The sequence below is a fragment of the Carettochelys insculpta genome, chromosome 17 (assembly GCF_033958435.1).
Source record: "Carettochelys insculpta isolate YL-2023 chromosome 17, ASM3395843v1, whole genome shotgun sequence".
In the NCBI taxonomy this organism is placed as follows: domain Eukaryota; kingdom Metazoa; phylum Chordata; order Testudines; family Carettochelyidae; genus Carettochelys; species Carettochelys insculpta.
The window spans coordinates 13,455,483-13,470,962 of NC_134153.1; the positions used below are offsets into that span (position 1 = coordinate 13,455,483).

Sequence of the window (15,480 nt, forward strand, 5' to 3'; positions counted from 1 at the left end):
GCCTATGGTAAGTTCCCAAGAATGATGCCACTGTAAGTAGGATTTTTGCATATTCTCTGCAGTAATTCAAATACTTCTCATCGTAACTTCCTAAGAGTGTGTGTGATTATGTTCTGCAAGTAGGAAGAAATTTCCCTTCATATCATAAAAATTTCAAATTCCTCAACATTTTCATCTAATGAATCATCTTAAAGTATTAGTGAGGAAGAGATGAGGGAAAGAAAGATAAGGAAGCTGAGAATCCGTAAGTAACTTAATGGCTACGTCTACACTAGCCCCAAACTTCGAAATGGCCACGCAAATGGCCATTTCGAGCTTTACTAATGAAGCGCTGAAATGCATATTCAGCGCTTCATTAGCATGCGGGCGGCTGCGGCACTTCGAAATTGACGCGCCTCGCTGCCGTGCGTCTTGTCCCGATGGGGCTTCTTTTCAAAAGGACCCCACCTACTTCGAAGTCCCCTTATTCCCATCTGCTCATGGGAATAAGGGGACTTCGAAGTAGGCGGGGTCCTTTCCAAAAGAAGCTATGTTGGGACAAGCCGCGCTGCAGCGAGGCACGTCAATTTTGAAGTGCCGCGGCCGCCCGCATGCTAATGAAGCGCTGAATATGCATTTCAGCGCTTCATTAGTAAACTTTGAAATGGCCATTTGCGTGGCCATTTCGAAGTTTGGGCTAGTGTAGACATGGCCAATGTGCAGTTTCTGATAAATTGCTAGTGCATAAGAAAATTATGTGAAGTTGCATCATTAGTGCTGCATTTGTGTGTATGTGTGTATATAATATAGTTTTGAAATGTAATAGTTCTGCAATGTGCATGCCATGTATAAATTTTAGTCTGGCTGGGAGACTAAACAGAACAACAAAATCCCAAAGCTTTACATGTTAAAAATGGCTGTTTTCCCTGATTTTTAACAGTTTTGGTCATGAAACCAAAGTGAGCTTCTCCCACCTTTAGCAGGAAGGTTGTAAAGAAAAAGGAGAGGAATGTTTTGACTCAGTGATCCTTTGTGTTCCAGACAGTTGATCCTGGTATTAGAACTCTACAACCCCAGTGACGTGTATGACTACTTAAGGCATATTGCATTAACTCTCTGTTCAGATAAAGTTTCAGAAGTCAGGTGGATCTCCTTCAAACTGGTATGGGATTTTACTTTTTTTTCCAAAAAAAATTATGAAGACTATATTTAATAGCAATCTGATTACTTGAAAAGCTTATTGAAATTATACAGAAACAACAGCTATTATGAACACATACGTTTCAACTAGACTGGTCCAAAATGAAGAGACAATTTTTCATGAAGTATTAGGAAGTAGTTTCTCTTTTCCAAAGGTGTGGGTTTTTTTTCATTTCAGTTGCCCAAAAATGTCTGCAGAGAGGAAAAAGGGAAGTAGAAAGGAATAAGAAGAAAAATCCACCAAATGATAAACTTATTTTTAAAAAAATCTGTTTTGAAAAAAAGTATTGAATTTTTTTTAAATTGTAGATTTTATTTTGGAAAAAAATATAGCTTTATTTTAATTTAAAAAGACGTTCCAAAAACTTGGACCAGATTTAGTTTCAGCATCTTCCCTGTAAAGTAATTTTCTCCTGGCAACGTGTTCACTTTTGCACAGACAAAATGTGAAATTCTGTCCCCCTCTGAAGTCAGTAACAAACCTCCAATTGACCTCAGTAATGGAGGGATTTTGTGCAGACTTTTTCAGATTTTTTTTAACAAAGACCAAATCAGAGGTTTCTAAGCACCATAGTTTAAATAATTCTGGCCCAGAATCTGTTATGTTAGATTTCTGTTTTTAGAATTGTGGCTAAATAAAAGTTTACAGTATGGAGTGGGCTGTAGGTATATTGACTAAATAATAATTTTCTAAATAATGTCAGCCTGCTAAATACATGGTTGACCAAAAGAACTATCAGCAGCTCTGCTAGGGCGCTCTGGTCCAGCAACAGCCATGGTGTCACTGGGAATATTCCAAAGTACTGTTGTACCATCTCCCTTAAAACTAGAGCAAAATGGGACAGTTGGGTCAGGAAGGCAGCTCAAAAATGATTTCATCCCTTCTTGTTCTTCGTTTTTCAGGCCTGTGCTGTCTAAGTAAAACTTACCTCAAAACAAACACCACTATCAATTTTAGTGATGCCTATAGTTCTGCAAAGGTTTTGGTGTTCCCAAGTAATATTCTTCAAGTAAAATGGTGTCACCTACATGCTGGTATTCACTGTATAAATCTTCCCTTGGATCTTTTTGCAGGTTGTGGCAATCCTACAGAAGTTCTATGCAAATAATGCAAATGCATTGGGATTAAATTTCATTAATGAGCTAGTCGCGAGATTCCGTCATTGTTCCAAGTGGATTGGAAGACAGGCTTTTGCTTTCATTTGTCAGGTTGGATCACCTTTTTACATGTATGAGTCTGTATCAACAAATAATTGGGAAGATTTATTATTCTGTCAGGAATTGTGTTCAGAATTGATAAGGAAATATAGAGTCATTCACCTCCAGAGTATTTACGAACTATTCCAAATCAGTAATGCATCTTCTCAGGGTGGTTCAGTGGCTTTTGTGAACTGATGTGTCCGAAAAAAAGCAGTCCTCAGAAGTACCACCCTCCCTTATCAGCATTCTCAGGAAGAAAATCAAATAGAGATGAGATTGAAAACAAGTGTTTTGCAAAACCCACTCAGAGGATTGGCAGAATCTGTTGCTCTTCTGTGTCAGGGAGTACACAGCTCATATGTGCTCTTTGAATTAGTGGTGGTTGTTGGATGCCCAGAGTTGTTGAAGAATGGGTATGTTTCTGAAGTGACTAAACGTGTTTGTTGCAGAAAGGAGGAGGAGAGAAAGTGGTCACTGACTGCCCTACTCTTCAGTTTGGTGGACACTTTTAGTACCAGAAAAGGCCATGCATCATTTTCTTTTAGCCAAGGAAATGATTCGTAGTAATTGGTAGTTGCAAGGCAGTAGGAAGAAGAGAGGCAAAAGTATTCATGATTTCCAGAGTAAATATTGAAAGCAAGTCCGTTTACTTCCTTGGGCCAACTTCAGATGAATCCTGACATCCTAAGTTCATACCTAGACAGGGTAAAGGGACCCAATGATAGTTATCTTTGATTGGGACAATTGGATACTCTGTTTGGGGTGTCCTTCCAGAAATTTGCAGGAGAACGAAAGGCCATTAAAAGAAAACTTTCATCTTGTTGTAAATGTAAAGTTAGGCTGCTTGTTTGGCGCAGTATACATTCCAAGGTGAGGAATAGATCTGATATAGCCAGGTAACTAACATTTTTAAAATACAAACTAAGCTTGAGGCAAGTTGGAAGGAATGGGATATACTTGTTTTTGTTAAAGATAAAGCAAGGTGACTAATCAGTATATCTTATGCTCTGCTCTTCTACCCACAGGCTGTAGTAGAAGAAGAATGTATGCCTATTGACCATTTTGTTGAACACTTACTTCCCAGTCTTCTGAGTCTGGCTTCTGATCCTGTGCCAAATGTAAGGGTTCTGTTAGCCAAAGCTCTCAGGCAAACACTGTTGGAGAAAGGTATGCCAAACTCATTCTTTTGATGTATGAACTAATTTCTCATTAACTCCATCATTTCTGTAAAATCACTGCTTTTCACAAATTGTCTTGCCCAACTGATAAAAAGAATGTTTGGATTTACTGTATAGCAAAGGCAGAAACTAGTATACTGTACTTCTGGGATCCTACTTTTAAACTCAGTTAGAGCAGTGCTTGATATCAGAGAGATAGCCGTGTTAGTGTGTAGCTTCGAGAACAGTAAGAAGTCTTGTGGCACCTTATAGACTGACAGATATTTTGGAGCATAAGCTTTCGTGGGCAAAGACCCGCTTCACCAGATGCAAATTTGACTCCATTAACCATGGATTAAACAGAGACTGGGAGTGGCTCGCAGTTTCTCTGCTCTGGGTGCTGATATATCCCCATTAGACTCTGACAAAGGCTCACATCCCCCTGTCTGATCTGACTTGTTTTTTCCTCTTTTGGTAAGTGCTGTTGATATTGGGCCATTTCCACCTTGCTGAATAGACCTTGTCAGCTCTGGCCCTCACTCTTACTGGGACCCCACTCTTTAAATACCCCTCTGAAACCACCCCCCCCAACTCATGCATCTGATGTAGTGGGTGTTTGCCCACGAAAGCTTATGCTCCAAAATATCTGTTAGTCTATAAGGTGCCACAAGACTTCTTGTTGTGCTTGATATCAGTTTGCGAAAAGAACACTGGTTTTGCTTGTTTTGGTTTTATAAAGAGAGATGCACAGAAGTCTCCTTTCCCTACTCCCCATCAGAATCAAATAGGTCAATGGAAGTATATTGATAGTACTTCAAAAAATGAACATGACAGCCTGCCAGTTTTCCTTTCTTGCTGACACATTTCCACTTGGTGCCAGCAAAAGCAAAGAATCATTTATAGAAATATTGAGTATTCAATAGAGAGCTCTCCCTTTGCCAAGTCCTACGTGAAAGAAGTTAAGAAGTTAAGAAAATCAGAGCCGCCTTTCTCTACTTCGCTGCGCTTACTTCAGCTTCTCAAGGGAGGTTAGCCTCCAAGTTAGACACACTTCTGTGAATGAAGGAAGAAGCTAACACTAATCCCACTATACATGTTGTTTTTGATTGATAACGTCAAAGAATAAAGCTTTAGGGTTTTTGTTTTTGTTTTTTGTTTTTAATTTCACTTCTGGCAAAAGGTAAGAAGAATTTTGTGATATGCTGGAAATGTACATTATAGCACAGCTTTGATTAAAACTGTTTCCCCCCACTTCTTTCCCTACTTGTTCTAGCTTATTTTAAAAGTGTTGGCAACCCTCATCTAGAAGCTGTGGAAGAGACTGTTCTAGCTTTACAGTCTGACAGAGACCAAGATGTATCTTTTTTTGCCACTGTAAAACCAAAACTGAACAATATGGACATAACTTCCCTTGAAGAACAAAATTAAACTATTCATCTATTTACTACGCACCCCGGACATCACAGTGGTGACTCTCTTCATGTTTTTTGAGGAAGCTAGAATCAGGCAATTAATTGCCTCCCTGGTGTAACACAGAGTTCTTGTTGGAAATGCCATTGCCTTCAATCAATGACCACTTCTGTATCTACAGGTGGGCATCAGATGGGATGACTACATTTATACTTTTGTTTTTTATCTTGCAAACATGGATTGTAACTGATACCTACAAAAGATCCAGCATTGTATATATTCTCTTACAAAGTTGCACATGTGCAGCCATTTCAGTATCATCTGTTACAGTAATATATTTTTAAATACTGTATTTAAAAAAATTCCAGTAACAAAACAATTTGTTAGAAACCCCCTCCAAGTTTGTAAGTTTAAAAACTTGAAGTTATTAAGCTTAAGTGTAGATGCTTCACTCATTTTATTGTGGTTTTTATATTTTGTTTATAGTATTGCATTTTATTATTTACCCCAAAAATGTATATATGTAAATAACTCCTGGAACTTGGCAAAAGAATTCAAAAAATTTAATCCCACATTTTACTTTACATAACACAGGTGGCATGTTGGAACTAAAGCATGTCTTACTTCTACTTTTAATATGCCTGTGATATTTTTAAAATCAGAAGGCTTAACTTTGTCTGTATAGTGGTCAGTTTTTATTACTTTGTCTTTTGTAAACTGTAGTATATTTAACATGTTTTCTTTACTTTACTTTCTGCCGTTAATCCTTGGTCTCCTTTTCATAGTGCTAGCACTGATTGGTGTACTGTTAATTCTCCTGGAAGTAGCTAATTCTACTTTAGCAAGGTTAATTTTGTTCAAGGAACTCAAAGATCACAGATTATATTAAATTTCCCCCAAAAGAAGTTAATATTTATAAATTTATAAAAGCTCTGCAAAGTGTTTAAGTAGGGATGCATGGGTGTGGGAATACATTGCAAGCATACACACATCTGTGACTTGAAAAAGACTCTCTAGTTCAGCATTCAGATCCGTTGGAATCTGTCCCTTTGTAATGAAATGAGAGAGAGAGGTTCTTTTGTGGTCTGTTCCACACAATGCTGATTTACCAAAGTACAAAAGTTGACCTATTTTACTTCATAAATTCTGTTTGTTGTATTGTAGCTCTTGTTTTCATTCTTTGGATTGAATGCAAACAAAAAAATGAAATGGGGAAAACCAAGAGTACATTAATTTTTCAGGATATTGAGTTATTCGCATATCTAAATAGGAACTTTAGTAGAAAAGGGTAGGATGATAGTCTCTTCACTTAACCTTGTAGATTTGCAGAATCTTGTTTCAGATATGGTTTTCCCTGTTTGCAAGGCTTGAATGAATATAGGACCTGATCCAAAATCTAGTGAAATCAATGGGCTTTGAATCAGAACCACAGCCTTGGCTGAAGGCAAGTGTTTATATATGGCATTTTTGGGAAATGGATGTCATTTAATGGCAAGTACATTACTGTATTCAGCATTTGCCTAATGTGTAAACAGACCAGTGAAAGAATAGGTCCTTCTATTTTATTTCATTGTTGTTATATGAATTAGTTATATTGTCTGGAAGTTAAAAATACTTTTTCTTTTAAAACTGGATTGTCAGCCTATAGCAAGTAGCTTTCCCAATCTGATTACTGTGGGGTGTTATTTTTTTGAGCATTTCATTTTGTATACATATTTACCTAACTTGTTTTACTTTATAATGTATAAAATGTGTAATAAATAGTTTGCTTGCAAGACCATAAAATGCTTTTAGAAACTCTAGTCATAAATAATATTATTGCTATTTCAGAAAACAGTTTAAACTCTGTAAATTCCACAAGTTCCGCCCTTAATTTTTTAAATATAATTTAAAACAGATGCCTCTTCAGTGCAAACCAATTTTTATGACTGCAGTGTCTCAGCAAAACAATGCAAATTATTTTTTTTGTAGTTTTAATATCTTTTTCTAATGCTAATATTAAAATATGCTAGTATTTTTAAACAGTTCAGATTTTCTAAGATTGTTCTGACCAGCTTTTATTTTTGTTGATAACTAACAGTTTGTTAAATTTCTCAGCACTGATCATACCTTTTTAAACTGTAGATCTGTTTTAAATATACTGTATATAAACTGATTACTTTGAACATTAATACAACCCATATTGCTGCTTCCATAATCATCTTAAAAAGTTAACTTGTCCTGCAATAACTTACTGGAAAACATACACTTCTATGTGTCTGTGGAAAGTTGGGATTGTTTTTCGTGATGGTATTCTTAGACTTGCTTGTAGGTCAACAACTAAGTTCACTAAATATCCAAAACAAAAAAGTGTGTTTTAAATCTTTTTTTGGCACCTTTCTACTCAAGAAATTCACATCCACTTGAAATGATGTGATATTTTGCTTTAGTGGAGCTTTTAAAAAATTGTTAAAACTGTATCGTTGCATGCGCCAGAGGGGAAAAACATAGATTTTCATTTCACTTCAGATAACCTGCAGTTCTATTAAACTAATTCACTTTTTCTAATGTGTGTGTTTTGTTTTCATTTTATACTGGAAATATTACTGCACTTTACCACTCCCCCTAGGCAAAAGAAGATTAAAGCTGTGTATTCATGCAAAAAACTGTATTTTAGAAGCCAGTTGGAGCAAAGTGAAATAGTCAGGCCACTTTCACAAAAGTAGCAAGAATATCACTCTGGTCTGGTATGGCTAAGGTCTGAAGAAGTGGGTCTGTCCCACGAAAGCTCACCGAATAAATTATTTTATTAGTCTTTAAAGTGCTACTTTACTGCTTTTTTCTTTTGATCACTCTAAACAGTTTTGACTAAGGGACATGAGAGTAACATCAGTGGTGCAATATTGCTTAGATGCTATACAAAATTCTCAGGCACTTACAAGCCAAAGCATGATAATCGTGTTGCGTAGAATTGAGATTCACTGGATCCACTATACGTGATATGCACTTGGCAACTAACAGGATACTGCCCTTGTGGCAGTAGAGACACACTGGAAGTGCCACTGATTCACCGGAATATAGACTCTGTGTAACTTTCTATTATATTTATCTCAATAAATCTTATGTCTGTTTTATGCAATGTTTGGCTGTGTCTACACGTGCCCCAAACTTCGAAATGGCCATGCAAATGGCCATTTCGAAGTTTACTAATGAAGCGCTGAAATGCATATTCAGCGCTTCATCAGCATGCGGGCGGCAGCGGCGCTTCGAAATTGACGAGCCTTGCCGCCGCGTGGCGCGTCCAGACGGGGCTCCTTTTCGAAAGCACGCCACCTACTTCGAAGTCCCCTTATTCCCGTGAGCTCATGGGAATAAGGGGACTTCGAAGAAGGTGGCGTCCTTTCGAAAAGGAGCCCCGTCTGGACGCGCCGCGCGGCGGCAAGGCTCGTCAATTTCGAAGCGCCGCTGCCGCCCGCATGCTGATGAAGCGCTGAATATGCATTTCAGCGCTTCATTAGTAAACTTCGAAATGGCCATTTGGATGGCCATTTCGAAGTTTGGGGCACGTGTAGACGTAGCCTTTGTGTGGTAACTGTCTTATGTTATAAATAGCCTGTGCAACTTGTTCTTCTTCACCTACTTAAAATACACGTACAATTTTAGGGGTTATAAAGTGGAAATCATGTGATTAAAAATAAACCACATGCAGCGCGAAACAAGAATATAAAATATCCTGGTACGTATTTGCAATGTTGCAGAGTTACCATTGCTGTAGGAGACTTAACTTAATATTGTAACTTCCTCACTTTTTTTTGTTCTTTTTTTAACGGTTCATCAATGGAAAGTTTTCCATGTAAGAGACTAGGAGACTGAGTCAGAAGGCGAGGTGGGGTGAGGGGAGGGGTGAAGGAAGGTGTCACAGGGTCTGTTCACCTCTAAGGGCACCCCCACTTCCTGGCCCACCTGGGATTTAACTTCTTACAGATGCTGCCCCTACTCTGGTGGTCTCTGCACCCATCTTCTCTCACCCTGCAGCCCCTTTTGCTCCAGGAACTGTCACTTTGTCTTCATGACTTGGCCTTCTGGCCATGTTGCTCTGTGTTTACCTCTTCCAGGGTATCAACATTTTTCCTCAGTGCCAGTCTCAGGCAGTTTTCTCATTCATTTCACAAAGCCATTTCTTCCAGGGTTGACAGGAAACCTGGGCTAGCCCTCTACTCTGGGTTCCATCTCTGGGTCTGTCTAATCAGCAGCGAAACCTTACTACCCTCCTGAACCCTCTTCTACCTTTCTGGCTTCTGCAGTTTGCCTGCTCAAACTCCTTCCTTCCAGGAAGAAGTTGTAGGCTGCTTGCCTCTGCAGTCCCAAACATGCCTCCCTCCTTGCACGGAGTGATTGCAGACTATTCCCCTGCTGCTCCCAGCTGCCCTCAGACTAGTGAGCTTGGTTCAGGCCCCTGTTGTTGCCATTAGAGGAGCTATGATGAAGCACTTATGCTACTGTGATTGAAAAATGACATCACACTTAAGCTGCCTATCTCAATATGATGTCATGTTGTTCATGCTGCCCAGATGTAGTAGGAAAATGCTGATGTTATCCAGCTAACTTCATCTGGTGGGTGTTTAATAGCAACAGCCCATTGGCATGAGGAGAGAATGGCCACCACCAGCTCCAGCCCCAGCTCCAAGTGGGGAAAGGCCCATGAAGTGGGTCTGGGCAGCTCCGGCAGGTTGCCCCACCGGCTCTTCAGCATCAAACTCCACCTAGCTGAAACTAGCGAGACCTTTCCTTTATCTGGGTGCTACAGTGATTTGACTGTGTGGAAGCTGAAACATCATCTGGAACTGCTGACTGGTGTCCCCCTGCATTTCCAGCGTCTCCAGTACTTGGATGAAGGTGTGGACTTCTAACCTTGTGTGGGTCTTCAAGCTGGGCTCCTTGCTATGTCAAGTGTCCCCAGTACTTTCCTTAAGATCAGAGGTCCACCCCACCAATTCCAGTGACAATGCTGTCTGGAGGAAGACCCTTCTTTCCTTTTCCCCACTCCATACCTGGAACCCTTCTTTTGCATCACCCCCTAGCATTCCGTCCTCCAGCTCTGGGATACTATGCTAGGCTTGGAAATTGCAGTCACCTGTAGCTGCTTGGGGAGCTTTTCCCAGTGGGCAAACTCAATTTTGGCAGAATTCAACGTGTTGTTATATTTAATTGCCTAGTTGTTAAGGCTGGGATGAAACCCTTCCACTGTGAACGGAGTGCAAAATGGAGCTGGGACCTCATCTTGAGTCTGCAGACAGGCCAGCCTGCAGCACAGAGAGACTAACAAGATTTTGGATCAGTCTCCATGCTCCTCTTTAGAACCTAGCGAAAAGGATCTGTTATTACTTTTGCTGTCAGACTTCATGTTTTTGGAAGGTTTATGTAAGTGTCAGGGTGTCCTCCCCAGAACCTACCTGTATCTTAACACTTATTTTAAGTCAAAGAGTTCTTTCTCCCTTTTCTGCCCAGGCACTTTGTTTTCAGAATAAAAAACCAATTATGTGCGACACACATGCACCACCACACAGACATGTTCTGTGTATATTTGACTGCATCCTTTACCTCTTGCCCTCCCCACCACCATTCCAACTTTCATATGTCACATGTTATCTTAGGCCCTGATCCTTCAATGAGCTCTCTTTTGAAATGGAGCCTTTTTTGCATTAGCAGGGATTTGGGGTTATAAACTATTCCAGACAGGGAGCGTGTGTGTGCACAGCATGAGCTCAATAGGGCCTCAATCCTGGATGGGGCATCTGGATGCCATTGTAACCTATTTATTAAACAGTAAATGAGCAAACAGCAAAGCCAGATCAAAGTTCTGTTTACTAGAGGGAAACAAAAGAGATTTTCATATGGATGATTCCCTTGCTATGAGATCATTAGATGGTGGGTATCTCTCCAGTTAATGTGCATGTTCCTTTCTGTCTTCATAACCCAGTTTTTTGCAAACGTTTTTTTCATTCCCTCCAGTAGATCTTCCAGATGTGTCTACATTTAAAAACAATGATATTGTCCCTGGTGGAACAATTACGATGCGCATCTGGAGACAAGATGGCTGGGGGCTTCTTGTGGCAGCTGCTGCTGAAGGAGATATTGCCCAGGTTGCTTTCCAGTGCTTTTGTAGATGATGAGTGAGCTGTGTGAGAAACTGAAAAAGGAGGATTGTTATATGTACTAGATGACTGTGTTCAGTCAACCACAGTCCTGGGGAGTCTGTAAATAGTGTTGTAAGTGAAAAAACAACCAGATGATCTAGAACTCCTGCTATTGGTAAAACCCGGTGAAATATTGATCACAGTAGTATTCCAGGATTCAATATGCACATCCATTTCTGGGAGATGCTTATGGACAACTGGGAATCCAAAGAGAATGGTCTATGGCCATACCATTGAGTTGACATCTTTGACTGCCTAAGTAGGCTTTGGCTGGCTCAGTTTTGAGATGAGAGATCTCTGTGGAACACATGGTCACGAGTGATTCGGAATATGGCATTTTTCACTTTGAATGGGAAGATATTTGTGCTGTAAACTCAAGGTCCTGAATAGCTGTGATCCTGAAATATCCCATGGCAAGTCAGGAGAGCTCTTTAACCTAGCTGTTTAGTTGGCTAAACTCCATCTTGGATAATTACATTCTGCTCCTCTACATTTCCCCAACTGTTTGACATGGATACAAAGGTGTTTTCAATTTCCTGTTGTGCATAGCTGTATAATGTCACAATGTACTTGTAAACTGCTATTGTATTTTGACCCAGAGGTGTCCATTTCTCTGTTAGATAAAATGAAATAGTTTGTAATGTCAGTTAATGTGTCCGTTTGAAGGCCTGATCCTATGTTCCTTTTGTATCCAAAATTTGTACTCATTTTGTACCAACAATGCAGGCAAAATAGGAGTGGGTGATAAATGCCATGGTGTCTTTTGATATGAAAGATGCAGTGCATTATTTTATGCATTATAATTTGAGATGGTCAAAAAAAATCAGTGAAAACTTTTTTGGACCAAAAATTGGCTTTTCAACAAAATGCTCCTGTGACTGTCACAAAGTCATGAAATGTTACCTGAGGGATGACAGTGTTACATCATGGGAAATGTAATCTGACCAGGAAACCCAGCTTGTTTAGAAGAATGAGAGCATGAGGCACCATGGGTGTGTTTCGGACTTAAAATATTTGGCTTTTGTTTTTTCACCAAAATCACATTTTTCTATGCATGTGGGTGAGAGGGGAAATTTTTCCCTATCATCTATAATAATAATTCCAACCTGCCAGAAATCTTGACAATCTAAAGTCTCTTCTGGACCTTTTCTTTTTTCTCATTCCACAGCACAGGCAGCTACCTGCCAAAAGTCACTTTAAATTTAGAATGTAAGACCCTGTAGTTTGAGTCTTTATTAGTATCTACACACTTTTAATATGGCAATTGATTGAATAATCAGTATTTGTCTGATATTTTTATTTATTTTGCTAGCTAATAAGTTTAGAAGTTGCAAAGGACTCTGTATGCTGCACTCCAAATTCACAGTTAATGGGACCATCAGAGAAAAAGGAATGGCTTGCACATCGGGCATTCGTGGCGTTGTATGTCACCAGCCACAGAGGTCACGCTGCAGCTGTAGAATTTCTCCTGGAAAATGGTAATATTCATTCATTTTAAGGGGCCATTATGATTGTGTAGACTGATTATTTGCATAAGGCAAGGATTGTATTTTACTCAGTGATTCCTGAATCAGGCGGAATGACTTGAGCTTGAACTAAAGCAAACTTTGCAAAAGGCATTCTGTTTGGATGAAGAATCCACATCAGTCCTTGGTAAGCAGCTCCTGTAGTTTATTACCCTCAGTGTTAGAAATGGGAATCTGATTTCCAATTTGAAGTTTTTCTGTCTTCAGTTTCCAGCCCCTGAATTTCATGGTTATGTATCGTGTTTTAGTGCAGCACCTGTAGTCATTTTGAGCTGCTGGGTGGCTTCAGCAGCCACGGAATGGGGAGAGTCCCAGAATGATCCAGTTAAAGCCTGTCCTTTGAGTTTGCTTGGTCACAAATAAAAGTAAATTAACTGCAAACCTCTACGCAATAACCCCCAGAGATTTTCCTTGCTGGCAGCCAGCATGGAGGAGAGAGAGAGATCCTTCCCTTTAGACCAAGGATGGGCAAAACTACATCTGGGGGCTGGATCCAGCCAGCCAAACATTTCTCTGTCCCACCTAGCTGATTAGCAGAACCTGTGTACTTACAGCCACCAGCACGTGCTCTGCTGTGGCTCCTCCCCCCACATTGTTCTGTCTGCTGCAGAGTTGTTCCCAGGATTCACTGCTAGATGTGCAGAGGTGGAGGGGATAGTGCTGAAGTCAGGGTGTTTATCTGCCCCGTACCCCATCTCTGCAGAGCTGGGACTGGGGAGATGGACACACAGAGGAGCTGCTCCAGTCTGAACTATGGATTGTAAGTGATTTACTGAGGAATGCAGACCAGAGGAGGGGGAAGACAACAGAGCAGGACAGATTTCCCTTAAAGAGACAGGATGGCTTCTCTCAGAAGCTTACCCAGCAGCAGCCAGCACACACATACACTGTCACACATACCCAGTCTGCCACACAGTTGCTGTCACATACACACTTCAGCAAACACTCAATGTGTGTCACAAAGTCTGCCTCTCATAATGTTTCTCTTTCACACTCCTAGTCTCTCTCTGTAACCCCCAGTCCCACCCCTTCCACCTGAGACCTTGCCCCTTTCCTAAAGAGGACTTAATTTTCGCTTTCCTTGAACATGGTAGGAGAAGGGCACTCTCCTTGTATCAGGTTCTGAGGGTGCCTTATGTTCTCCACAGGTGCCGATTTGCATTCTAAAACTCCACGGGGGAGGACAGCTCTGCACGCAGCCAGCGTCATGGGCCAATGTGACTGCATTGATCTACTCCTCAGATGCGGGGCACAAGCCTTTGACCCAGACTATGAGGGACAAACAGCAGTGAGCCTAGCCCACCTCTGGGGCCAGAAGCAGAGCGAACGCAGACTGTTCCATTTCCAATGGCAGCAGAGAGCAACTATCCCCACGCCACCCTCCCCAAATCGGAGTTTATCTCAGAAGTTGGATTTCAGGACACAGAGGTCTCCCTCACGTGCTAAAATACACATGGGTTAATTCATTTGGCGCTGTACAGTTTCATAGGAGAGTCGGTAATTCTTCCAGGAAGCCACTGGGGGGAAAAATATCCGTATGGTTCAGGTAAGGAGTGAACTCTTGTGTTGGTGATACTGCGACTTGATGACTGAATGCTTGACAGCACAGCTCCCAGACATGGTCTTAACTTGTTGGGCTATAGGGATCTGGAAAATTGTTACACTGATGTTTCATCCATTTAATTAACACTCCTTAGCAGTGAGAGCTCAGACCTGCCTGTGAAGTTCCTTTGGAATGCTCTATGTTGGGATAATCTCCTGAGTGTTTGGCACTAGCCAGAAGAGTGTTGTCTCGTAGGTGGAGCAGGAGGATTAGGCATTAGGATTCTTAGGTTATTAACTGCATTCTGCTGATTTCTGATGCAATGTCAGGCAGATTACTTAAGTCTTGCTTTAGTCAGATGGGGGAGAGGAGGTTCTGTTCCCATAACTGTGTGTAATTCAGGTGTGCAGAGAAGTGGCAAAGTATAGCCAGTGGCTGGTGCAATCAGAGTAATTATGCATGGAAGTTAGGCAGGCTCTCAGGTCCCCAGCTTTGAAAAACTCAGGCCTGGAGGCCTGAGTTTTCCAGTGCACCTGAGGGCATAATGCACCCAGCTCTCATTGACTTTTAAGAGGTGCTGGGCACTTAACTTGGATGCATTAAATATATACCCATTTTCTCTCATATATTTTTTCCCCATTTTCACAAACCTCCTGCCAGATCTTCCATGAGCTATGCTCCCATTTAGGCACCTAAATAAGGGACAGATTTTCAAAAGTTCTTATTCCCCAGCACCTCCCACTGAAAATCTGCCCTTCAGAATCAACAAAGAGCTCCAAATCTTCTGATTAGGCAACAGATGTAGTTGTCAGTGAGAACTGAGCACTCCTGAAAATTGGGCCCACAGCCTGGGTATCCCAGCACACTTCATAGAAAGCTGCAATGCAATTCGTTCTCAATTCCCTTTGTCCAGCCAATGTTTTCTTAGTTTGCTAAAGGTGTAGCCCAAAAATATCCAATTGAAATAGTCCTCTGTCTCTCACCACCCTCCACTTGGAGCTCTCCCCAGAGCTGCCACCCCCTCAGGCAGCTATCCGTCCCTGATTGGCCGCTTCCTGTGGCTGGTGCTGTAGCTTCCGTTGGAGGACTTTTCTATGGCTTACTTTTCTGGGGTGGATTGCGACAAGGCCGCAAGCCTTCAAGGAGCATGTCAGAGTCTGATCTCCCACCAGATGTCTACAGTGCTCTTTTATAGTCCCAGCGCCCAAGTCAGCTGAGGCTCGATGTTGTAGGTTTCTTTTATCACAGGGTACACAAACCCTCTGTGCACTTCATGTTCAAGGCAAAAA

General features: G+C 41.0%; 2 protein-coding genes across 7 annotated transcripts in view; both read left to right on the forward strand.

Moving 5' to 3' along the window:
* Positions 1-7,493, forward strand: part of LOC142022339 (serine/threonine-protein phosphatase 4 regulatory subunit 1-like) — a 44,559-nt gene extending 37,066 nt beyond the window's left edge. For all 6 annotated transcript variants that reach the window (XM_075012084.1, XM_075012082.1, XM_075012086.1 and 3 more), the window contains 4 exons: positions 1,021-1,141; positions 2,254-2,388; positions 3,405-3,546; positions 4,810-7,493. In XM_075012084.1, coding sequence (XP_074868185.1) covers positions 1,021-1,141; positions 2,254-2,388; positions 3,405-3,546; positions 4,810-4,964 — 553 coding nt within the window. In that variant the 3' untranslated portion in view covers positions 4,965-7,493. The remainder of the gene's footprint in view (positions 1-1,020; positions 1,142-2,253; positions 2,389-3,404; positions 3,547-4,809) is intronic.
* A 2,087-nt stretch (positions 7,494-9,580) lies between these two features.
* ANKRD60 (ankyrin repeat domain 60) lies at positions 9,581-14,110 on the forward strand. The gene is made up of 4 exons (XM_075012160.1): positions 9,581-9,821; positions 10,938-11,068; positions 12,435-12,600; positions 13,797-14,110. Exons 1-4 carry the CDS (start codon positions 9,581-9,583, stop codon positions 14,108-14,110), a joined length of 852 nt encoding a protein of 283 aa, XP_074868261.1.
* Positions 14,111-15,480: the final 1,370 nt, after the last annotated feature.